At 63.8% G+C, this 24812-nt stretch overlaps 1 protein-coding gene across 1 annotated transcript; it reads left to right on the top strand.

Annotated features, from left to right (window-relative positions):
* Positions 1-8719: 8719 nt before the first annotated feature.
* On the top strand, positions 8720-24558 carry HSPA12B (heat shock protein family A (Hsp70) member 12B). Its single transcript, XM_030021127.1, has 13 exons — positions 8720-8972; positions 11930-11991; positions 15122-15222; positions 16502-16626; positions 17070-17256; positions 17728-17832; positions 18016-18132; positions 18675-18846; positions 20452-20538; positions 21129-21233; positions 22645-22903; positions 23104-23207; positions 23413-24558. Exons 2-13 carry the CDS (start codon positions 11949-11951, stop codon positions 24054-24056), a joined length of 2049 nt encoding a protein of 682 aa, XP_029876987.1. The 5' UTR covers positions 8720-8972; positions 11930-11948; the 3' UTR covers positions 24057-24558.
* Positions 24559-24812: the final 254 nt, after the last annotated feature.

The following is a 24812-nucleotide window of genomic DNA, read 5'->3' as shown; positions in this document are numbered from 1 at the left end:
AGACCTGCCGGGGTGAGGGGATGCTGTGAAGTTCGGGTGTGCACAAAGTGTGCAGCTAAAATAAAAAGCCCTGGCTTGGGATGGCCCTGGAAGGTACTGCTGGTTTCTGTGCTTGTGAGAGCAGAAGTTTCAGGCTGAGCTGTTGCTTGACTTGAAGGAAATGTTCTGGGTTGGGTTCAACATCTCCAGGAGATTTTAACATTCACATATGTAGAAGCAAAATAAGCTTTCAAGTGAAAAATCAATTTCAAATGCACAAATCTGACTTTTAAATTTAGGAAATGCTGGACTGAAGTGTTTTAAGCATTTCGAGCCACTGATCCCAGACGCTTCATTAGTTCAAGAGCCAGACAGGGTTTTCTGCAGTCCCAGATGAGAAAAGCGACTTAAATTATTCCTGTGACACAATGAGCAATAAAGTACAATGTAATGTGATATGACATGGCAATGCTCGTGCTGCGCTGCCAGGGAGCTGCACCGCAGCCGTCGCTTGTCCCCGCTGGTGCCGGGCAGCGGTGGAGCCAGCCCAGGCTGTGCCGGTGAGATGGGCCACGAGCCCTGAGGCCAGGTGAGGGACGCCCTTGGGAGTTGCAGGTTACCTGCAGCATCGCTCCCACCCCAGCCACCGCTGCAGCCCACCCGAGGGGGTCCTGACAAGACCGGACCCTAAGCCCACCTCAGCCTGAACCCGAGGGTTTGCTTTTCCTAAACACAGCGCCTACCTGCTCCCCTCTCCCTGAGGGACCAAAGACCCCAGACCTGAAGCCGTGACAACCCCGTCCTGGCTCAGGGCGATGATCCATCCTTGCCGCCAGCACGTGTCGCACGGGCAGAGACCGGCTCGGCAGCACTGTCCCACAGGCAGCCGGGCTGCTCCGAGGGCATCCTGGCCCAGGAACCCTCCCGGGAAGATGCTGGGTCCCACCAGCCCCAGGCTGTGCAGCAGCAGAACAGCTTCTAAATAGCGCACTGGTCCTGTGCTGACCGGCAAAGGGACTTGGGAGCTTCATGCCCTGAGGTGTGGGGTCAGTTGTGGCCTCGCTGTGTCCCCACGGGCAGGACCTGCCTCCTCTGAGCTTGGGGGGGGGCTGGATGGGATGCAGGGGGTGCTGCCTGTGCGCAAAGGAAACGCCTCCACCCTCGCCCAGCTCCAGCGTGCCAAGGTCCCGACTAGCCCAGAGCCTCCCCACGGCGCGGGATTTGTGCGCACGTGTGCACACAGGGCTGGTGACAGGGAGAGGACCCCCCCCAGCAGCCCTTTGCTGCAGCACTGGGCAAAGGGCAGGCTGCAGAGCTCCTCCGTGGAGGCAGAAGCTTTCAAGCCCCTGGGGATGCTACTGGGAGACCATCAGCTCCACAGGGAAGAAATCAGATTGTGCCGATGCTGCTGCAGCCTCCCATGGCGGGCAGCCAAGGTCCGGCTCAGCTCTCACATCCCCTCCCTCTTCCCAACCACTCGAGCATCTCCCAGGCCACGGGGGATGCTCGAGCACGGTGAGATGAGATGAGATGAGAGCACATGGATGCTCGAGCATCCCCCAGGACAGTGCAAAGCCTCGGAGGTGCCTGGCCACCCTCACCCCATCCCAACCAGGATCCTGAGGTTGCTTTTACCTTCCTGGCCATGGAGCCAGGCCAGCTCAGTGTCTTGCTGGCAGCCCCACAAAAGACACAGAGGCAAGCACCGGGCACAGCCAGCCATGAGGACAAGGATCAAACCATCGGTCCCCAGCTCCTCCAGCCGCAGGCAGCGGTTCCCACACCCTGGGGCCACCTTCTCATGCCCAGAGGATGCCTGGCACCCCTGGCACGAAAAAAATGCCCCCCTCGCTCCTATCTACGGCAATGCTGGGATGTGCTGAAAGCATTTTCCCGGTGGCAGACCCGGGCTAAAATCTTTCTTTTAGTCCCGGGCTAAAATCTTTCTTGTCCACAGCAGACATGGAGCCCTGCTCGCTGTCAGCGCTGGAGCTGCTGCTCTCCTGAAGGGCTGTAATGCGGCGGGGGACAGACGGCACCGGTCCCGGGGGGGCACAAGGCTGGGGAGGGGGGACACCAATAGGCAGCAGCTGGGAAGGATCAGAAATGATGGAGGGAGCATCAGCTCTGCTCCCGCCCTCCTCTCCCGGAGCAGGGAGCAATCCCTGACGGCTGAGGCCACAACTCTCCTTCCTTACAAGTCCCTGCACACCTCATCCTCCATTACACCCCTTTTTAAGAAGAAAAATACTCTTGGCTCTCCATGTTAGCATTAGGCATCGCTTTTCAGGAGCCATCCCACAACGAGCCGGCCCCGCCACAGCTGCCTGGGGAGCAAGTGGGACCCATCTCCCCCGGGGCTGTGGCGATGTCCCTCCCTCCTGTCCCCTCACCGCCCACCCGGACCCCCAGGAGCTGCTCGGGCTTTGCGGGATGAGCCCCTCGGCACCAGGAGATCCTGCTGCCGGTGATGCCGGCGGCCGAGGGACGGAGGGGTGCCTGCCGGGAGAGCTGCTGCAAGGCAAGAAACGGCTTTCCCGTTCACGAGGTTTTGTGAAGAACAACAACAGCTTTGGATGGAAATACTCTGATTTTGGGTTTTTCTTCAGTTTTCTGGCAGGGAAAAAGCAGTTTCTGCCAAAACTGCTGGCAGTAAAACATCGGCTTGAAAATCCAAATGTTTGCAGGGAAAGTTAAGAGAAAGCAGCTTCACGAGAAATTTTTAAGGCATCATGCCACGACACGGTTTTCCCGTGCAGGATACCCTCGCCCCAATGCTGCCCATCCCCAGGGCTGTCTGGAGAGATGGGGACCCTCCATCCAGGCACCTTTCCCCCCCCCAAAGCCCCCTCCAGCCCCAGTGCTTGAAGCTGAACCGGCGGGGCCACGTTCGGCTGCTGTGGGGGTAGGAGATGCTTTCGCCCCGCTCCTGGCCATCGCTCCCACCACGCACGGGGCAGGACGCTGAGCCCAAAGTGAAGGACGTGTTTAAAAGCTCTCAGGGACGGCTGCTGTCAAGGCGATGTCCCTGACACGGCTCTCGCCTGCATCGCATTACTAACAGCGGCCGAGATTGCGGGGAAGAGGCTAAAGATCCTTCCTACGCCGCTCAGCTCCCTTGTTCCCGGCTGCAGCCACTTTGCTACATCATTTTGCATTTTGCTCATCTTTTTTTCACTGCTCACGGTTATCAGGACCTGAAACATCAGTCTCGGGAGCTGTAGCTGGAGGACCGCAGGAGCCCCCCCTTCCCACCGCTCTGCCAGGGCCGTGCTGAGCAGGGCAGGGTTGCGGGGTCCCCAGGACGCAGGAGGGTGGAAAGATCCATTTTTGTTTCAAATCCTCCATTTCCCTTCCCAGGGAATAGCCGGGGCTGGCCAGCAGGGATATCCCGGGCAGCTGAGGATTCCGGGGGTGGGGGGGAAGCAGCTCTGCAGGGGCTTCTCCGCCCCCGGTCCCAGGCAGCCGGCCGGGAGCTGGGTGTGAGATCCTGGGGGAATTCGGAGCAGCCCAAATCCCTCTGGCCTCACCCGGCAGCGCTGCTTAAAGGGAGCCACGAGTGCGGGGTGCCTGTGGTCTGCCCCAGCTGTGCCCTGCCTGCCCCAGGCAGAGGGTGGGAAAGGCGGGCGACCACCCCGGGCAGCCTCAGCAGCACCCATGGGTGCTCCAGGATAAGGCCAGGGCTGGGCTGAGCCGCGGCAATCGGAGCAGCCCCTCCGGCCACCGGTCTGCCGGCCCCAGCCGTCAGCTCTGCCCAGGTTTCCAGCCCTGCCGTGGGGCACGGCACAGCGCCCGCCTGCAGGGTGGGTTAGTGGAGGACGGGGTCTCCCATCGGAGAGCTGGGAAACCCAGGCAGCGGCCAGGCGGGCTCTCGGCACGGGTGATGCCGTAGCGGGGTGATGCCGTGGTGGGGCGATCCCATGGCGAGGTGATGCTGCAGTGGGGCGATGCCGTAGCGGGGTGACCTACGTAGCAGAGACCTACGGCTCTGCGCAGGTCCCAGAGATGGGGGGGGACGGGGGGGGGAAATGTCACACATGCAACTGCGTGACGGGATTTTTCTGGGTTTAAGCCCGCGGTGCCCTGAGGGGTGGCAAAAATCCCAGGGAAATAGCAGCTCCCTGCTGCTGCCCGCCCCCATCCCGCCTCTTTCGTCCCCACATGCCTGCGGCCACCGGCTCCCGCTGCCCACAGAGGAAAGGGGGCCTCGGATGGGGGTCCCTGGGGGCCCAGCACAGAGACCAGGGGACAGGCAGTCCGAACACGCAGTCCATGATGGTTTTACCAGCAAATTAGGGCCACCTAGATGGGGACTGTCACTAGAGAATGATGGAGGTGGAGGCAAGGGCACAGCTGGGCACAGCTGGGCACCAGGAGGGGACCCGGGAGTCCTGACCCCCCCCCAGCTGGGACAGTGCAGAGGTCCCCAAGGGAGAGCTGCCGCACAGGTCCTCCCCCAGCCCTGTGCCCCCCGTTCGGGCCCTCTCGCTGGGTTTATTTTCCTTTCCCGGAGAACTCCAGCTGACCCAGTTCAGGAAATATTCGCTGACTGGTGGCAGGAGCCGTGGGGAGCTGGGGAGGGGAGTGCAGCGTGCCTGCCTCCGCACCCAGACCAGCACTCACGTCCTCTCTTCGTTAGTGGCTAACGCACCAGCCCGGCTGGCTAATGCTTTCCGGACACCCAGCTGGCGCGGGCTCGGGGCTGGGACAGGCGGCGTGCGGGTGTAACGCACCTCCCCGTGCATCCTCATCCTCCTTCTCCTCCGTCACGGCAGGGACCCCAGGGTTGGGACGAGGACGCGGGGGTCCGCCCGGGTCGGCAGGACTCCACTGGGCATTTGACCTCGGCTGTGCCGGCAGCCCCCCATCATTTCCTTCAGACCAAACACCCGGGGCCTGTGGGGCTCCCGGTGTCCTTTGGGGGGGGGGGGCAGACGGGACGTCGCCACATTGGGACCAGACCCAGCGGGCAGGCACGGTGACGGCACGCTGGCTGACGGCTGTCTGGGCACCCGGGAAAATGCCGGAGCCACGAGCCGGCTCATCCCCAAGCCCCGCTCAGCAGGGGGGTCAGCAGCCCCTATGGCCCCCAGAGGACATGGAGGGGTGTTTGGGGAGCAGCCGCAGGCAGCTTTGTGGGGCTCAGCTGCTGGGAGCTCGGTGTCTGCACCCCCTGCTCGGCGCAGCCCTCCCCGACACCTCTGGCAATGGGGACAGTGGGGAAACCGAGGCACGGGCTGTTTGCTGACAGCTGTTTGCTGACAGCCTGTCCCAAACCATGTGTAAAACAACCGCAGATGGCCCCTGCGCTTCGGTGCTTTCCATCTACCCGCGGTTTCCGTGGGAAGCTGGAGCAGGTGCCACCAACCCGAAAAGCCCCCCCCCCGGGGCGGCACTCGGCCATCTCAGCACAGTACAAGAGTACGGTGAGATGGGGCACGGGCTAGGGCAGAACCTCGGAGGGACCCAGGACAGCCCAAACGGGGCTCTGCAAGGAACAGCGGGGATGGGTGGGACGGCCAACAATGGGAAAATTCGTAAATTGGCTGGTACCCACCCGGCCCGGCCGTCATCACCACAGCCCCCTGCGAGCGCCGGCTGCTCTGCCCTTGGCCGGAGCCGTTCCCGCTGGCTGCAGGCAGGGGCTGTGCTGTGAGAAGGAAGCGAGCTGGCCCTTCCCAGGCTGGGTGTGCTCCGTCCTTGCTCCCGGTGTGCCGGCACAGGGAAGGGGCGGAGGGGGGGCCGCGGGCGACAGCACCCCCTTCCCCGTGGGATCCCCTTGGCGTCAAGGTTGTGCTGATCTTGGTCCGGTTCATGGCACCTTCCTTCGCCGCCGTTTGCGCCGGCCCCGCCACCCGCCTCTCCATCCCACTCCCCCAGCCCCACGCCGGGATGCCTGGCGATGGGAGGTGATGAGGATGATGATGAAGGTTGACCTCCTCACGCTGCAGGTCTCGGCACAGCAAGGACCACCTCTCTGCTTTGCTCGCCCTGGGAGATGCTGCCTGCCTTTGGAGGAGCAAACTGGGTGAACTGGGCAGGAGGGGACAAGGCTGCCCGCGTGCCCATAGGGCTGTGCCTGGCCGGCGCCTGCCCCAGCTCCCGGGGAAGGGGGCACCGGTGCCGGCCCCTGGAGCAGCACGGGATGCCGGCATGGGGGACACACCAGCCTGGCCTTTGTTTTCCCCCCCCCTGGCAGAGCACAGGCTTTGCATCCTGGCCAGGGACCGGTGCTCGCTTCCCAGCTCCAGTTCTCCGTTCTCCTCCCGGGCTTCCTGTCTCACCGAGGCATTTCCATGGGCCTTGCCTCAATTACCGGAAAGCGCTACCTCATCTCTTGACGAGGCGCCAGGGAAGAAAACACAGGCGTAGCCCCCTCCGCCCCTCTCTTCCCCTCCTCTTCCCCTCCCTCCAGAAGCTTCCCCGGCTCCAGCGCAGCGATGCAGGGCAGGGCTCCCGGGGGGGGGACTGAGACCTCCCTGCTCCGGCCACCCAGCCCATCGCCTTGACCCCCGCCAGCCCCCGTACAGCCCCAGTATGGCCCCAGTACAGCCCCAGTACAGCTGGGCACCTGCTGCCCTGCATGACCTGGAAAGTGGCTTTTTCTGTCCAGCCGGCGCAGGAAGGAGGATGCAGCATGTGCATGCACGTATGTGCGTGCCTGTACATGCCCATGCGTGTGTATGTGCACGCATGCATACGTGCACACAGCCTGCTCAGGAACCCACAGCGGCTGGCCCTAGCTCCGTACTTCGCCCAGCTCCTGCCTGACCTGCCTGCAGGAGCTGCCTGCTCAACCCCCTCCCAGCCCACCACATATCCAGGCACCATCAGGCTCTTCCCAGTTCCCAAACTGGGATCGGTGACTCAGACGCTGCTACAGAAAGAGGAGTAGGGGAGGGAGCAGGCAACAGATAGGTAGATAAATCTCTGCGTGTGTGCGGGCAGGAGGGATGCACAGGTATAGTGCGTTGGGAGATGGACAGATGCGCAAGTGCAGCGATAGGTGTGTGGGGGGACGGACAGACAACCAGTACATCACAGGCACCCCCGGCACCCCAGCCCTTTTCCACGTCTGTGAGGAGGAGTCCCCTAACACCCTCCCAGGGGACGGTCCAGGGAGGCAAACGTGGAGCGTGGCCCTCAGGCTGCACTCACCCTGCAGAGCCCATCACCGGGGTGTCTGGGCTGCCCAGCCCAGGGAGAACAGCAAAAGCCCAGCAACTTCATCTCCGCTTCAGAGACCTGAGCCCCCGGCAGGGACTCGGGCTCCACGCAGAGAGCTCAGCTCCTCGTTGCCACTTCAGCATTCGCCCTCCTGCCCTCTTCGGTGTTTCGATGTCCCCGCGGCAGAGCCGGCGCTGGCACAGGACGGTGCTGCCGCGGTGGCCCCTCTGCTCCCACCCGTGCATCCCCTGTCAGTGTCAGCCTGTCACTCGCAGCCGACCATCCGTCCCATCCTGCTCCAGGCCACCGCATCCCTGTCCGATGCCCGTTCCCAGCCATGGGGCTTCCCATGCCCGTCCTTTGATCACATCCCGCTCGCAGGCAGTCCTGCCCGTGGTCCTGTCCCTCAGCTGGGCTCCCGCAGCTTCGTGCCCCCCGGGGACTGTCCCAGCAACGATACCAAGGTTTCCCCCAGTACGACTCCAGCAGCACGGAGCCTCCACTCCCCATGACAGTTTAGGACCTGCTAGATAATCCCTTTGGGATCCAATTTACATGTACTGTGTTAATTTGGTATACCTTAATTTTATATACCTTTGCAGGTTTTTAGTAAGACCACCCCCCCAGCCTGCAGTGATCTGCAGGTCAGGGGCTTCTTGAGCTTGATGCATGATGATCCCAATGATCTCCATGATAGCAATGATCCCAATGATCTCAGTTATCTCAATGATCCCAATGATCTCAATGATCCCAATGATCTCAGTTATCTCAATGATCCCAATGATCTCAATGATCCCAATGATCTCAGTTATCTCAATGATCCCAATGATCTCAATGATCCCAATGATCTCAATTATCTCAACGATCCCAATGATCTGAACGATCCCAATGTCCCCAGTGATCCCAATGATCTGCCCATGCTTTTGAGTCCTCCACGGATGGTTTCTTCTTGGCACTGAGACCTTTGGGAGCCGCAGGACGGAGCCCTCGCCTGCCTCCTGCTCTCGGGACACCCCGGCACCGCTTCCCCGGCACGGCCCAAGCCAGGAGCCCCGTCTGGAGAGCAGCACGGCTTGGGGGGGCTGCGGGGCTGGGAGGAATGGAGCTCTGAAGTCAGGAGGTGGCTGGATGTCTGGACAGATGGACAGACAGGCGGGACAGACCGATGGGCAGAGAGCCAGCGGTAGGGAAAGATGGGCGCAGAGAGCCATGGGGCTACGTCTGATGTGTCAGCCAGGATGAAGGGAGTGACAAAAACTGGGAGAGAAATGCGCGTGGGGACAGAAAAAAGACAAATTAACGGGGTGTCAGCGCCGGCAGAAGTGGAGGATTGTCGGCGTCTCTCCCTTCTCCCCCCAGCATCCCCATTCCCGGCTGTTTTGGGAGCCTCGTTCCCCTCGGGGGTCCATCCCCCCTCGGCAGCCCGCGGTCCCCCGATTTGGGGAGTCTGCGGCGAGCCCGGGGCCGAGCGGAGAGTTTAGGTTTCGTTCCCGGCGGCGCTGGCCCTGCCTCCTCCTCCCGCTCCCACATCTGCAGCTGGAATTGCAATTTGAGGCGCTGGCTGGGCTGGGCGCCGGCCGGGAGTGGGAGTGGGAGGAAGGCGCTCGGGGAAGCCAGAGGAAGCCGGAGAGCAAGGGGGGGCTGCGCGGCGGGGCCGGCTGCGCCGACGGGCCGCTGCCGGAGCCGCTGGGCATCGCTGGCAGCCACGGGCGGGAGGGAGGGCATCGCCGGTGGCGGTGGGAGCCGGCACCCGGCCGGCACGGCTGGAGCGAGAAGGTGGTGGCTGGACTGAGGGGTCCCCAGCCTGTCCCCCCCCCCTCCCAGAGGTAAGCGGCCGTGGGGCTTCGTGGGAGCTGGGGACCAGCAGACGCTCCGCCTGAGGTGTGGGGACCCGGCATCGCCCGGCTTTTCCCTTGGCCGGGGCGAGGTTGTCACCATCCCGGCCAGCCGGGATGCCTGGGGTGTCTCCCCAGTTTGGGGGCACTGGTGAGCGAGCACACCGGCACTGGGGCGGGTGAGGGGTGTCAGGATTCCCGAGGCCTCTCCCCAGCGAGGATGCGGGCTGCGGGCACGGGTGGGAGTGGGGATTGCTGCGTTGAGCCCCTCCTGAGTTTTCGTGGGTCCTGTCCCCCCATGCACCCTGTCCTGGGGGGGATACCGCTGTGACCGGCGGGGATACCACCGCAAACCACAGGGATAGTGCCGTGACGTGCCAGCACCGCTCAGGGGCTGCAAGTGATGTGTCAGCCCGTGCCGGGGCGAGCCGTGCCAGGGACATCCCGCCGGCTCCCGTGTCCCAGCCGTGGCTAAGCGATGGCAGTGGGAAGGGAAGGACGCACGCAAACGGTCATGGAAACCCGACAGCCTTGCCCGGAGGATTTGGGGGCTCCCCAGCCCCGCAGACGTGCTCGCTCCCAGCACAAGAGGCTTGTGGGGATGAACGCCTCCTCCCGCTCCCCACACATCTGGACCCCAGCCCCACAGCTGCCCCAAGACCCGCCCCCCCCTGAGCTGGGGCAGCCCCAGCCACGGCGGCACCGTGCCATGCTCGGCGATGCCGTGCCGAGGCCCCGGTGCCCTGCCTGTCCGCCTGCCCTGAAGCCGTCCCGAACTTGTTTCCTTTCCCCGTTTCCGTGAGCCCTTGCAGAGGCGGAAATGGTGGAAAGTCCTCAAAAAACGCTGCTCCTGCACAAGCTGCCGGAGGGAGCACCGGGAACCGCCGGGACCCTCTCCCCGGCAGCATGGCGGGGCCCCCCGGAGCTGGGGGCTTCAGCCCATGTCCCTGGGAGGGGGCACGGGCGCAGGCAGCTTCACACACAGGCAGATTCACGTGCAGGCAGAGCAATCACTGCCCGGGATCTGCATGGGGACGGTGCTGGAGGACACAAGGGCTCTGCACGGGTGCCCTGCTCACACGCGTGTGCGTGGGAAGGAAGGGATCCACTTGTGTCCACCGGCCAGGATTGCGGGGGTGCTGGGCTCACTGGGTACCCCAAAGCCTCACCAGTGCTCTGCCAGCACAGGGTGCAGAAGCCGGGTCCCCAGCGCTGTACGAGGAGAGGCACGGCGGGACAAAACCCCTCGGGGGGGCTGGAGGAGACCTCAGCCCCTCTGTGTGCTGCCATGAGCTGCCAGGGTGGGCTGACCCCACTCATCTTCCTCGCCAGGACCCCAGGCAGGGGCTTGGCAGCTTGGGGACAAAGGCAGCCATCAGCCACCCCCCTGGTGAGATCTACTGTCAGAGTTTGGTTTGCTGAGATGGAGGATGTCGGCCACCCGGAGCCTGAGGGTCTGCACAGGCTCCGGACCGACTGCCCGCACCATCCCATGGCCACGGAGGGGCAGGGAACGAAACCGTCAAGTCACCAGGGCCCAAGGTCTTGCTTTTCCCTCCTGCTCGGGCTGACAGCTCCGTGCATCAACGGGATGCAGGAAGCCTCCCCTGGGAGCTCAGACCCCGGGGATGGGGGCACGGAGGATGTCCCTGCACAGACCCCATTGGGCTGGGCTCTGGGGTGACAGACTCGGAGTTACCCCTTACCTGGCTCCAGAGAAGCACGAGGGGTGTCCGACCTGCAGCCGGGACAAACAGACACCAAAAATGCAAGCTAAGCCCCAGTGAAGAGTTTCTGCCATTGAAGGGGCGATCCCCTGAGCACATCCTCGCAGGGCACTCTCACCACCTCATGGAAAGCCCAGTTGTGTTGGAGAAGCCCCTCGGCCAGCCTCAGCCTGCCAGATACCCCCTCGTGCCCTCCCAGGACCACCAGCACCACATTCCCCGCTGCGTTTTGACCCACAGCCTGCATCGGCCACAGCTCCTCCTCGCTCAGCCCCTCGCCGCACCCTCCGCCGGGGTGGCCGGAGCAGAAGTCCCCCCACTCCGGGGAAAGGCTCGCCACCTGCCATTTTTAGCACAAGGCTTTTTTTTTTTCCGGGAGGCTGCCGAGAGCAGGATCAGGCCGCCGGGCCGGCAGCGCGTGGGTGGGTTTGGCTCGGAGCAAAGCCTCTCCCCGATGAGCTAAGCCTTGTCCTGAGCCCGCAGCTCCGCAGGATGAAAGCGGTCGGCGTGGGGCAGGCAGCCTCGGAGGTGATGGGATCAGGCAGAGAGCCAAGAGCCAGTTTATTATGCTGGGAAAGCAGTTTTGAAGCTGGTCAACGCTGGGTCACAGCCCTTAGGACGAGCAGCGACGCCTTCGGCCATTCCTGCTCCTGCCGGTGCGGCCACCATGCTGCAGGGAGCCTGGCCCTGGGCAGTGACCGCTTCAATTAAGAAAATAACTTTAAAGGATTGCCTGCCCTCAGTTTCTTTCTGCGATCAAGCCTAAAAATCTGCAGCATAGACCCCACGCTGGTGGAACGGCGTTTTGCACACAACATCTGTATCACGCACGTGTCTGACCTGCTTAATGAAAGGAACGGGGCTCCCCCGCTCCCGCAGAGGCTGGGCCGGTGGCCGTGCTGGCACCTGGCCGGTGCCGAACTGGGACAGCCCCCCCGGCACAGCCCCCCACCCTCCTGCACCCTATTGCAACCTGAGTCCCCGGGCTTTGGGGGTCTCCTGCGGGGTCCCAGGGGATGCAGGGTCACAGCCAGCCCTGTCCCTGCTGGGTCTTTGAGGGGGGGCTTGAGCCTGGGCTCACCCAGTAACGCTCAGGGGGGGTGAGGGGAACCCACGGACACCCCAGCCCGTGGCACGCTGTGCACCCCGCTGCTGAGAGGGTAGCCAGCACCTCCGGGCACACGGACACTCATCCCATCGTCCATCCTCCTTCTCTTGCAGCCGGGAAGGCGAGGCCGCCATGGCGATGCTCCTGGAGCCCGGGATGCAGAGTCTCCGGATGGGTAAGGCTGCTCCCCAGGGAAGGTGCCCAGCGGGCATGGCAGTGGGGGGGTCCCCTGGCCACTACCCCCCCCCCCCCCCCCCCCAAGCAGAGACGAGCTCTCTGCAAGGGTGACACCCCTGGCCCCTCTCCCTTCCCTCCCCTGCACACCCGGGCGTCCCCCCCACCACTCCCCCAGCCGTCCGTCCCCCCCCGCAACCGTCCTCCCGTCTGCGGTGCGGAGGAGCCCCCCACGCTGCTCCTGCGCTGGGGTAACCAGAACCAGCTGCTGCGGCCGAGGAAACCTGACCCTGCGAACACAAAGCCAGGGAACAGCCTGAGCAAAGAGGCCATTGCAAGAATTAAACCCCTGCGGGTCCCCCCCAGCTCCCCCAGACCACTGGGAGCCCAGTGCCCACACGCTGGAGGGTACCAGCTCCGGCTCTGGACCTGCAGAAACGATGTTTCATGTGCACAGCCCCAGGCTGGGGTCCGGACCCCCAGGCTCGAAGCCCGGCCAAGCTACCGGCTCCCTGCCTAACCCAGGCAACGTTTCCCCCCCACGGCTGGGGGACACCGGCCTCCCCCCCGCTGCAGGGCTCTGCCGGCACACGGAGATGCCCGCAGGGACGTTCCTGTTTGTCAGGGATCAAATATTCATGGCACAGACACGGGATACAGCGAAAGGCACTTACAGAGCAAGAGTGAAGGGACCGGAGCCGTGTCGCGGCGAGGAGCGACCGAGCCCGCTGGCACATCTCCCGGGGGGCACGTGGCACAGCACCGTCCCTGACACCGCGGCACCGAGCCCGAGGCAACTCGGTTCTCAGCCGGCCAAGGAGACAAAGCAGCGGGGAGCAGCCGGGACCCCCGCTGCCAGGACGGGGGGTGCCCGCACGGCTGAACCTGGCTCCCACCCCATGGCTGCTGCTGTTGGGGGGGGGGTCCAGAGCACCCCTGCTGCAGGCTCTGGGGCTCCCGAGCTGCCAGAGGGATTTAAGGAGTTGCCCCTTGGGCGTCCTGGTGCAAACTGGTCGCAGTGGGAGCTGGGGTGGGTTCGCCTGGACACAGACACCAGCTGCCGGCACCCTCTGGCAAAGAAGAGCTAGCGTTTTACGCTTCCCTGAGGAAAGACTGAGGAGCCTCCTCCAGCCCCAAACCTCTCCAGAGTCCAGCTGGGAGCGGGTGCTGCTTGTCCCTGCTCCTGTCGTCCAGATCCCGGCAGGCTCCCGGCACGGAGCCGCAAGCCCAAAGCGTGGGTCTCGGCAGAGCCCGTGGGGCGGACGGTCCCTCCGCCTCCCCGGTGTCACCGCCTGGACCCCACGTCCCATTCCCAGCATGGCCGTACCCTCGCCAGAGCCGGAGCCGGAGCCGGCCAAGCCCCTCGGGAAAGGTGGCCCCGCTCCATCAGCTGCACCAGCCCCTTCCCGGCTGCCCCCCGCCAACAGCTGGAGCCTGTCCATCGGCCCGTGCTTTCGCAGGGCGGATGATTAATCCCCTCTGCTAATTGGAGCCATGTGGCAAGAGGAGTGCAGGCAACAGGCAGCCCCGCGCCGTCGGCATGCAGGACAGCCCCGGGGCTCGCACCGTCCCGGCGCTGGCTGGGCTGGGGGCCAGGCGTCCCACCGGGGCTTCTGCAGCGGCTCCAGCCTGGGCTGACACACCAGGATTAATGGGGATTCCCAGCACAAGGCTTCTGCTGGTGGAGGAGCTGGTGGGGGGGTCACCCGAGGAGACACAGAGCTGGCTGGTGTTTCGAGGAGGAGGAAGAGGAGGAGGAAGAGGAGGAGGCACCGCAGAGCAAGGGCAACTGCGCAAGCCACCGCAGCACGGTGCCTGGCCCCATGCGTGTCCACGGCTCGCTGTAGCACACGACAGCACGAGCCTCCCTGAGCTCCCCGCGCAGGCTAAACCTCAACGTCTCGGAGTTACCACGGGCTCACGCAGGATTTACTGGGTCTCCACCAAACTGAGTTGTTCTGCACCGTGGCCGTGGGTCTGAGCCGAGCACACCTCCCCTTGCCAAGGGCCAAGCAGCCGGGTCTCCATGGCCTCACGCTGCAGACGCTTGCTCTGCCTCGGTAGCTCACAGGCATCTCTTTCCCAAGTTTTCCCCCCATTCCCGCTGGATACAAGCGTTTCAGCTGCTTGCCCGGAGCAGCCTCTGGCATCCTTTGCAGTCGTCCCCACCAGGCGCTGCCAAGCTGAACTAGCGTGTATTTATGTGATGATGGCTGTCTTGATTTAAAAATAGGCAGCTCTGGAGAACCACTGCATCCCTTTCTGCTACAAACACGTCATGGGTTTTTAGTCCTGACTCTGCTACCGTCAGCTGCAAGGAATTAGATCCGGCTGCTCCTTTGCCAAAGACCACTGCACTTCCACTTCTCTGGTCCCCTTCAGATGTGCAAGGCAGGATCCATCCCACCTCGGCTGGCTCATCTACAGGAGAACATCTCCATCTGCAGCCACCACCAAGGGTCTCCATAGAATCAACAGGGAGAAACTGGGCTTGCAGGTTCACCTGACTTACTTTGGATACTGTCTTCAAGAGGAGATGACGTTTCCTCCGTGTGCCAGTTCCTCTCCAGCGATGGAGGAGACATTGAGCCCGTGTCTCATCACCAAAGCCTGCCCACACCAGCGAGCTGAACTCCTCCCTGAAACACCACGACCAACTGACCCTCACCCATCTTCTTGCTGAGCAAGAGCTGATGTCCCCCAGCCCCAGAGGAGAAGGTCTCTCAGTCCTGTGGCTCTTTTCTGGCCACTGTCCCCATCCTCTCCGTGGCTGTGAGCCCCATCCCCAGTGAGAGGGATCCCTGTGAGCTCACCAGCAGCTCACCAGTGCTAACACCAGGTGCAGCCAGTTCCTGCACCTCCTTATGACACCTCCAAGGGGTTCCTCATTTGCTAATTTAATCAGTGCTGATTGGATCCTTCCTTAAACACGGTTGAAAAAAGCGTGGGAAGTCCCTCAAGCCCAGAATTGCCCTGTACGGACCCCACTGGGAGCAGCCCCCGCAGCAGCTCTGAGCCCGCACCGGCTGCATCTTCACCGGGATGTCACGCGTTGCCCTCATCTTGGGGAAGGGTCTTCAGGAGGGCCCAGGGCCTGTCCCCATCCCAGCCTCACCCTGCTGTGTCCCCAGGTGCCAACGGCGAGCGGTGCCCCACGCCGTCCCCTCCCGGCTCCCCGGGGACGCCCCACGACAGCTGCAGCATCGCCCCGCTGACGCCCTCCCAGTCGCCGGTAAGGCAGTTGGGGGGGGGTCCAGTGGGGCTGCCGGGCTCTGTCTCCCCGGCATTGCCCCCTCTGATCCTTCCCTGGTCGGTGGTCACCTCCTACTACCTCCCCTCCCGGGCTGGTTCCCATCCCCGCTGCACCCCGATACCAGCTGAAGGATGGGTCAGTCTATCACTGGGGCCCAAATCCCCCCACCTTAGCTGTGGGATTGATGGGATGGAGGTTTTTTCCAGCGCAGGAGGCAGGAGAGGAGCTGGAGAAAGCACCAGCATAAGTTTAACTCCTTGCAAAGCTCCTGGCCTCAGCTCGCTCCTACCTGCATGTCCCCCAGGACTGCCCGGTGTGGAAGGACGCAGGCAGGGAGCATGCTGGAGCCAGTTCCTCCCCAGCACTCACCGTCCTTGCAGCTCCCTGAACATGCACATTTCTGAGACAACCACTTCACCCATGCTAATTGCCGGCTTTTTTCACAGCTAGCTAATGTCTGCGCTTATCAAATCTGGATACGTTAAAAGTTAATGAGGGCTTTTAGCTTTCTGTGTCTGCCCCGCGCGCCTGGGAGGCTGCGGCGGACGAGGGCGGCAGCCTGGGCTGGTGACATGGGTACAGGGCTTGCCGCGTCTTCGCTCCTCCGGCACCGCGGCTCCCTGCCACGGCCCAAAGGCAGGACCAGAAAAGCAGCAGCGGGAACCCCCTGAAGCATCTGGGCCAGGAAGGTTTTCGGTTGGATGACCTGTGGGGACACCTGGGATGAGGTCCCTTGGACCAAGGTCGGGAGCAGGGAAGGTTTTGGGGAATCTCAGCTAAAATTTGCCAGGGTTCAAGTGTGGAGGGCTCAGCACCACCCCAGCCCGGGAAGAAACAGAGACCCGACCGCAGCCCTAGGCAGCATGCAGGGACAGAGCCTCCCTCCATCCATCCATCCCTCCATCCATCCTTCTCTGGGGCTGCCCAAATCCCCTTGTCCCATGAGCCTGCCTTTGGGAACCACTGCAGGAACCCCGCAGAGCCCGGTGCAGGCAGTCCCTTTTCTTGGTGATTTGGAGCCGTGTAAGAGAAGGAATTGCCCCGTGTTTTTGGCATCATTGCAGAGAAAAACACGGCATCACTGCGTCCCTTCCCTGGGCAGAAATCGCAGTGCCAGCGGGCCTGATCCAGGAAAAATTAACCCTTTCACGAGTTGTTTGGGGTTTTTTTTTAACCCCTTTTCTGGAAGCAGCCAGCCCTGTTTTGATGCTCGCCCCCAGGACAGAGCCTATCACTAACAGCTGCCCTTGCGTTTCAGAGGAGCGAGGCTCGTTCCCAGCAAACTGCCTCCTTTGCCGTGGTGGTGGCCATTGACTTCGGCACCACATCCAGCGGCTACGCCTTCAGCTTCTCCAGCGACCCCGAGGCCATCCACATGATGAGGTGAGGAGTGGCCAGAGCCCCGAGCGCTGCTCCCAGGGCTGTTAAAGGACTTTTTTGCCCCAAGGGGCTGGAAGTCGGCTTGCCGGGAGGCAGGGATGGAGCCGGGCTGGGCAACAAACACCCACACCATCACGGGTGAGGGATGCTGCCTGGCAGCGGTGGGTGGAAGGAGCCCATGAAATGGGTCTCGCTGAGCGGGAGGACGGGGTGAGAGCACCTCTTCGTTAGCGCTCTATTCTAACCACCTGCGTGGGTGCAGAGGAGCCCTGCAGGGGTTGCACAGGGAGCAAAGCACTCTTCGCGATGGCCTTCCCAGGGACGTTGGTCCCTTCTTTGTCCCTCTTTAAGGTGCTTGAGGTTGTGCCCATATAAATAAATGAAATGGGGCAGGATCTGTTCTCTGGCCTTGACGTTCACGGGCTGCTGCTGGCTTCTGTTTGCAGGAAATGGGAAGGAGGGGACCCGGGGGTGGCCAACCAGAAGACCCCCACCAGCCTCCTGCTGACACCGGAGGGCATCTTCCACAGCTTTGGCTACACTGCCAGGGACTACTACCACGACCTGGACCCCGAGGAAGCCCGCGACTGGCTGTACTTTGAGAAATTTAAGATGAAGATTCACAGCACCAGCGTGAGTCCCTGCTCCTGCCCCGACCTCCCCAGGGGACCCACGGGGACCCTGGCCGGGCTGGATGCGAGCTGAGCTGGCCCCAGGGATTTATCCCACTTTGCAGAAAGCAAAGAGAGGGGCTCACTGCGGGGAGCAGAAATCCAGGAGGGCTGGAGAGGGGCTACAAGCAAAACCTCTGATCACCAGTGTCCCGACTGAGCACACCCAGCTCCCCGTTTGCTTTACGCATATTTTGCAATGTTTTAGCCCTCTGCAGGGCGGTGAATTTTTGGTTAGCCCCATCCGAGCCTCTTCAGGGCAGATGGATGCAGCTGCAGAGTGGTGCTTCCAGTGCCCGTGCCCCAGCTGGTCTGTTTGGCATGACGGGGGACGAGCACCCTGCCCAAGGCTCACCGACAGAGCCGGGATGGGATGCCGGCCACGTCCCAGCACCCTGCGTGATCTGTTTGCTGTTACTGCTCTTCCTGGCAGGACCTCACCATGAAAACTGAACTAGAAGCTGTCAACGGGAAGAAAATGCAAGCACTGGAGGTGTTTGCCCACGCACTCCGCTTCTTCAAGCAGCACGCCGTGCAGGTAGGGCACCCCGGCACCCGAGCCGGGTCTCCCTGCACCGTCACACGAGCACAGCCCTTCTCTCCCTCCCCAAACGGAGCACAAGTCATGCGTGTCGTCCTCTCCACGTGTTGCTTCCTCACCCTTCACCGAGAGCTCCGATGCCCCAACCGGGGGGGTCACCTGCTGCTTCTTGCCCGGCAGGAGCTGAAGGACCAGTGCCCGTCCCTGCCCGAGAGAGATGCCATCCGCTGGGTGATCACCGTGCCAGCCATCTGGAAGCAGCCGGCCAAGCAGTTCATGCGAGAGGCTGCCTACAAGGTGAGGGGGACCCCCGGGGGAGGCTGTTCTGCACGGTGACCCTCGCAGGAGGCTGTGCTTTCGGGGGGGGGGGTATCTCTTCCCCCTGCTCCCCTGTGGGTGCTGCCTCCATAACGAAGGGTCTCTGGCACGTCCTGGCAGCCTAAAGAACAAAAAAGCTGGACTCTGGCTGTTGGGCACGGGCCGGCTTTGAAAGCCAGCGTTGGTGGGGTGGGAGGATTTCAGAGCTGGGCGTGCAGCAAGGCGGGGGGCTGAGGATGGGGACGTGTGCTCCCCCAGGGATGGAGGGTCCCCCTTGGGTGCTCGGTGCCACCGCTGGGTCCCTGGGACGGGCAGGAGCTAACCCACCCCTACCGAACGGGTGATGGCCGGTGCACAGCCCTAACACGTAGGATTGCTGTGCAACATATAGTACCTATACAGGCAAAAGCGATGCACGAAGGCCAGGGCCAGGAAAGCCCTGCCCGAGCACAGCCGTAAGGCTGCGGCACGTGCCGGTGCACCGGCACCTTCTCTGCCCTGACACCCCGTCCTCTCCGCAGGCCGGTCTGGTGTCCCCAGAGAATCCGGAGCAGCTGCTGATCGCGCTGGAGCCCGAAGCCGCTTCCATTTATTGCAGGAAACTTCGCCTCCACCAGCTGATCGACCTGAGCTGCAAACCCCCGGCCAACGGGCTGGCGCCGGACCACTCCATCGACTCCAGTTTTCGGCAGGGTGAGCGGGACCGGGAGCTGGCAGAGGGTCCTGGCGGGGTGGGAGGCTGGAATAGCAGGAGATGGAGCAGGCAGGGATCCAGCCCCGTGTGCCAGGTCTGGAGGGTCCGTCGGCAGCCGTGGCTGGGGAGGGGGTTTGAGGCAACCCTGGGGCACAGCTCAGCCCGGGCTGCGGCACTGGGGTCCCTGGGCTGAGCACCACGGATAACCCTGGAGTTCCTGGCTCTTTTCCACTTTCCCATCCCCTTCCCTATAATTTTCCCTTCTCCGGTACTTTAGCAAACGAGACCGATTCTGGCAAAAGGCTTTTGGGTTTCTGCGCAGCACTGGCGTGTGCCGGAGCAAGTCCTCGGCGGGTGCTCCGCAGCCGGGAAGGGAGCGCAGCAATCCTGCACCCCCGTGCGAGGGCAGGGCTGGTTCCACCGCCACGGGCACCCCCAGCCTGCGGCATCTTCTGGTGATGGGGGAAACTGAGGCAGAGATGAGCGGGGCACTGTGCCAAGGGAGTGAGCGGAAGGCTGTGGCTGCTCCCCTCTCTGGCAGCCCCGGGGAGCCCTGCTCCCCCCTTTGCCCCCCTCCCCAAGCCCACATGGCCGGGGCAGGCGATGGCTGCTTTCCCAGGTGTGTCCCTCATGGTCGTGGCCCCTTTCATCCGCCCAGCCTGCCCTTGACCTCCACCCGCACCACCCCAGCTCCCCGGGCCGCCTCTTCCCTTCCCTCTCCCTACATTTCCATCCGGACCCATTTCTGCTGGCTCAGCCGGAGCCGCCCTGGATTCCTCCCAGCAGCTCGCTCCGCTCAGCCTCCACCACCCCGGCTCCTTGCTTCCCTTCTCCCCCATAAGGGCCAAGCCCTTGGGATTCCTAATCCCATGCCGACCTCCCCTGTCAATGCTGTAAACCTGGGACAGGGAAAGGATCTACCCTCTGGTCCGGGGCTATCCAAAACCCTCTGCTGAGCTGCCTGCAAGGATGCTCCCCCTGTGCATGGGGAGCCTGGGGGTCCCCTCTGCTCCAGCCACAGAGCTGGGGATTTACTGGGACAGAGCTGGTTTGCCCAGCCGGGACCAAGCCCCGGAGCTGGGACCTGCCAGTGGCCACAGCCCTTGTCTTGTGTTTGGCCGGAGAACCGGGGTTGCATCTGGATTTTCGGAGGGGCTTGAGCCGCATCCCAGGGCTGAAGCTAATTAAATTAGTGTGCCGTGTCCATCTTGGCATGCCAAAAATAGGCCAGGATAACCCCACCTTCTCCAAACAGCTCCCTGCCCTTCCGGGCTGCTTTGATGTCCCCCGTCCCGGGATGGGGGGAGCAGAGGAAACCCCACCCGAGCTGGGGAGAACAGGGGAAGAGGCGGCATCGCCCAGGGACACCTCTGGCGAGGTGGGATCCCGTGGGATCCTGCGGGATCCCAGGCAGAACAGTGGGATGGCTGGACCAGCTCCTCTGCGGTGCAGCTAGGGCCGTGTCAGGTGTCCCGGCTAGAGGGGAGTGGGCAACCAGTGCTCCCAGTGCAGCCACCCACTGCGGGGGGTGGGATACCAGGGATGCTCCTGGCCCCGGTGCCCCCCCCCTAGTCTGACACCGGCTCCTCTGCTCTGTCCCTCAGCCCGAGAGCAGCTCCGGCGGTCCCGGCACAGCCGTACCTTCCTGGTGGAGTCGGGAGTGGGGGAGCTCTGGTCGGAAATGCAGGCAGGTAGGAGGGGTGACGGGCAGTGCACCCCCCCGCAGCAGACCCCATTCCGGGGAAGATTCACTGGTGGGGGGGGGACAGGACAAGCAGGAGTCCCTACCGGTGCTGCCTGGCCCCTGGGGTCACCCTGGGCGAGGGGATGGGGGGCTGGACGTACCCCCTGTGGCAGAGCCCCCCAGGGACCCCCAGCGCCAGGGAAGGGTCCTGCCGTGGGGGTGACACGGCTCCGGTCTGTCACTCGGTCCCGACGCCCCAGAGGATGCCGGTGAGGGCAGGGGGGTCTGTCTGCCACCTTCCCGTCCCACTGTTCCAAGCAAACACCGCAAAGTCCCCCTCCTGCCCTCCAAAACTTCTTCGGCTGTTTTTTTTTTTTTGGGGGGGAACAAACAAAAAAACCCATATTTTGGTTAAAGCAGCTTTTTTTTCCCTGGGGAAAGCACAGCCCTGTGGCCCATGGCCGTGTCCCAGCAGCTGCCCCCAACCCACGGGATGGGTGTCCTAAGGGGTCAGCCCTGCTGCGGTGCTGGGGGACACCCCACAGCGGCTGGGGGGGGGACCCGGGACCCCCACTCGGCCCTTGTCCGTGCCCGCAGGTGACCGCTACATCGTGGCGGACTGCGGCGGCGGGACGGTGGACCTCACCGTGCACCAGATCGAGAAGCCGCAGGGGACGCTGAAGGAGCTGTACAAAGCCTCAGGTGGGCTGCGGCCCCCAGACCCATTCTGCACACCCCCCCCCCCCCCCCCCCCACCAGCGACCCCCTCCTGGGCCGGGGTCCCCTCTCAGTCCCCGGCAGGGTCGTGGCTGGGTCTGTGGCACCACCTGGTGTCAGGAGGGAGAAAGGCAGGGGAGGGCTGGGGGGGGGCAAAGTGGGGTGGGGGTGATGGGCTGGGGGTGTCGGTGGGACAGGGATGCTGGGCTGGGGGGGGGTCAGGTGGGAGAGGGGCTCAGGTGGGAGCGGGGTGCTGGGTTGTGGGGTGACAGAGGGACCGGGGTGCTGGAATGGGGGGGGAAAGGTGGGACAGGGGTGCTGGGCTGGGGGGGGTTTGGGTGGGACAGGGATGGGTTGCTGGATTGGGGGTGCTGGTGGGACAGGGGTGCGGGGTTATAGAGGGGGACAAGGTGGGACTGGGGTGCTGGGCTGGGGGGGCTCGGCTGGGACAGGGGGCCAGGTGGGACAGGGATGGGGTGCTGGTGGGACAGGGGTGCTGGGTTGGAGGGGCTCAGGTGGGACAGATATGCCAGTGGGACAGGAGTTTTGGGCTGGAGGGGTACTGGGTTGGAGGGGCTCGGGTGGGACAGGGGTGCTGGGTTGGGGGAGACCAGCTGGACAGGGTTGTGGGTGGGAGAGGGTGGGGGTGCAGGGTGGGACGGGGGCAGAAGCTAAGGCTGAGGCCGAGAGCACCGTGGTTTGGGGACATGAAACCCCACGGCTGTCCCCGTGTGCTGGGGATCGCAGCCCCCAGCGCCACCCGCCCACGCAGGGAAGGCGCAGGGTGACTTAGGGCTGTGAAGTGCCCTGGCCCGTGCCCACGGGCTGCCCACCCCGCTCCCGGGGGGCACGCGAAGCCCCCGGCCTCAGCCCATCCCGGGGGTGAGATTTGGGCACGTGATGGCCGTGCACCCCCAGACGAATAGTGGCTCGCGAGTGACAGCCACCAGCCTGGGCTTCCCTGCAGAGCTGGAAAGCCCTGGCACTGCCTGGCAGAGCCGTGCCGTGGGGGGAGGCACTGAGCCCCCCGAGCATCACCCAGGGACCCCCCGACAGGGTGCCCTTTGGTCCAGGGGACCGCTGTCCCCGCAGCCATGCTGCCTGCCTTCTCTCTGCTCCCGGGGGATGTTTCCGTGCCCCCCTGCCAATGCAGGTACCTGTCCCTGTCCCCTGGTCCAGCCCTGGGTGGGGGGCTCCCCTCCACGTCCCCCCACCCTGATCCCCCTGCAGAAGAGCCGCAGTGGGGCTGGGGGCCGTGGTCTTGCACTGAAAGTGTCCCAGGCTTTGCTAGGTGATGCTGGGGGGGGGGTCTGGGGACATGCTGATGGGGGACACGGGGATGTGTGTGCCATGGGGACATTGCCTGACCTAGCCCACCCCCCCATGCCCTCCCCAGGGGGTCCCTACGGGGCCGTGGGGGTAGACCTGGCCTTCGAGAAGCTGCTGTGCCACATTTTCGGGGAGGATTTCATCGCCACCTTCAAGGCCAAGCGTCCCGCCGCCTGGGTGGACCTGACCATCGCCTTCGAGGCCCGCAAGCGGGCGGCAGCCCCCTCCCGCGCCAGCCCCCTCAACGTCTCCCTGCCCTTCTCCTTCATCGACTTCTACCGCAAGCACCGGGGCCAGAACGTGGAGACGGCGCTCAAGAAGAGCAAGTGAGACCCCGGCTGGGGAGAGGGGGGGGGAATAATGGGGCTTGGGGACCCCTGGGGAGCATGTGGCCCCAGGGGGACCTAAATTTTGGGGAGGGGACAAGGGTAGGTGGGGTGCTCTGCTCCTGGGTCTGCCAGGCTGGGGGATCCCCAGGGGGGAGCCTTTGGCGGGGGGCAACCCCGGACCTTCTCTCCCTCCCCAGCGTCAACTTTGTGAAGTGGTCGTCCCAAGGGATGCTGCGGATGTCCTCGGAGGCCATGAGCGAGCTCTTCCAGCCCACCATCAGCCAGATCATCAAACACATCGGTAGGTCCTGGGGGTGGGAGCAGCCCGGTTGCCAAGACCCCCTGCCACCCTGCAAGGGGCCGGGGGGGTGTCCCCTCTCCCCAGGGCCCTGGCACCCTGCAGTGGCACCCCCAGCCATGCCCGGTGCCTGTTCTCACCGGGGCAGGGGTAGAGGACCATGGGCAGCCCCCAGCCCTGCCCAACGGCCCCCTCTCTCCCCCCCCAGACGACCTCCTGAAGAAGCCGGAGGTCCAAGGCATCAAGTTCCTCTTCCTGGTGGGGGGCTTCGCGGAGTCGGCCATGCTGCAGCACGCCGTCCAGGCAGCCTTCGGCCCCACCTGCCGCGTCATCATCCCCCAAGACGTGGGGCTGACCATCCTCAAAGGGGCCGTGCTCTTCGGCCTCGACCCCACCATCGTCCGCGTCCGCCGCTCCCCCCTGACCTACGGCGTGGGGGTGCTCAACAAGTTCGTGGAGGGGAAGCACCCGCGGGAGAAGCTGTTGGTGAAGGAGGGCAAGAACTGGTGCACCGACATCTTTGAGAAGTTCGTCTCCGTCGACCAGTCCGTGGCGCTGGGGGAGGTGGTCCAGCGCAGCTACTGCCCGGCCCGGCCGGGCCAGCGCAAGACCATCATCAACATCTACTGCTGTGCCACCGACGACGTGGTCTACATCACCGACCCCGGCGTGCGCAAGTGCGGCACCATCAGCCTGGAGCTGGAGGCGCTGGGCGATGCCGGCAGCCCGGCCCGCGGCCGACGCGAGATCCGTGCCAGCATGCAGTTCGGGGACACGGAGATCAAGGTCACCGCCATGGACATCCGCACCTCCAAGACGGTCCGAGCCACCATTGATTTCCTCTCCAACTGAGCCCCTCCCGCCCACGGGGCCGTGCGGGGAGGGACGGGGACCCCGGGAACCTGCCACCCGCTCTGGACCCCCACCAGCACCTCCTTTGGGCTCTGGCCCTACGGGACCCCCACGTGCACGAGCGGCTCATGGCCCTGGTTGAGCTGCAAGGCTGCCACCGGCCCCCACTGCACCCACGCTGGTGGTCCCCCCCCTGCACCTGGGGCACCCCAAAGATGCTCCCCATGTGCTGCCGGGCAGTGCTGCACCGGGGCCCGCACCTCCCATGGAAATGGGTGGGGGTCCGACTCTCAGAAGGGGTGACTGCACCCCTGGCGTGGGCGAGTGGGGCAAGGGGCACTGCTGCTGCCCGGCCAAGCCAGGGCTGGGGGCTCAGGCTGCCCCCCAGGTGTGGGTAGGGGCTACTGCTGGCTCCTGAATACCAGCACACACGCTTTCTGTAACCCCACATTTCTATTTTTTTATATATATATATATATATATAAAAATATATATAAAAATATATATATTTTTTATATATATCATGTTGCCCTCACAGCTGCCACCCCCCAAGTGGCAGAGCTTGATGGGGCCAGCACAGCCCAGTGAGGACAGGGACAGCGGCACAGGAGGAGGGGGACAGTGCCAGTAGTACTGGCGCACATTCACCCTCTCCCAGCCCCCCCTTTTAACTGGAACCCCGGGGCAATTTGCAGCATGAAGCCCCTCACTCTATTTAGGGCCACTCGGGATGATCTGTGTCCACCCCTCCAACAC

Source organism: Aquila chrysaetos, chromosome 1 (assembly GCF_900496995.4).
Source record: "Aquila chrysaetos chrysaetos chromosome 1, bAquChr1.4, whole genome shotgun sequence".
NCBI classification, from domain to species: Eukaryota; Metazoa; Chordata; class Aves; order Accipitriformes; family Accipitridae; genus Aquila; species Aquila chrysaetos.
The sequence above is the reverse complement of the archived record's forward strand: the minus strand, read 5'-3'. Positions and strand labels throughout refer to the sequence as shown.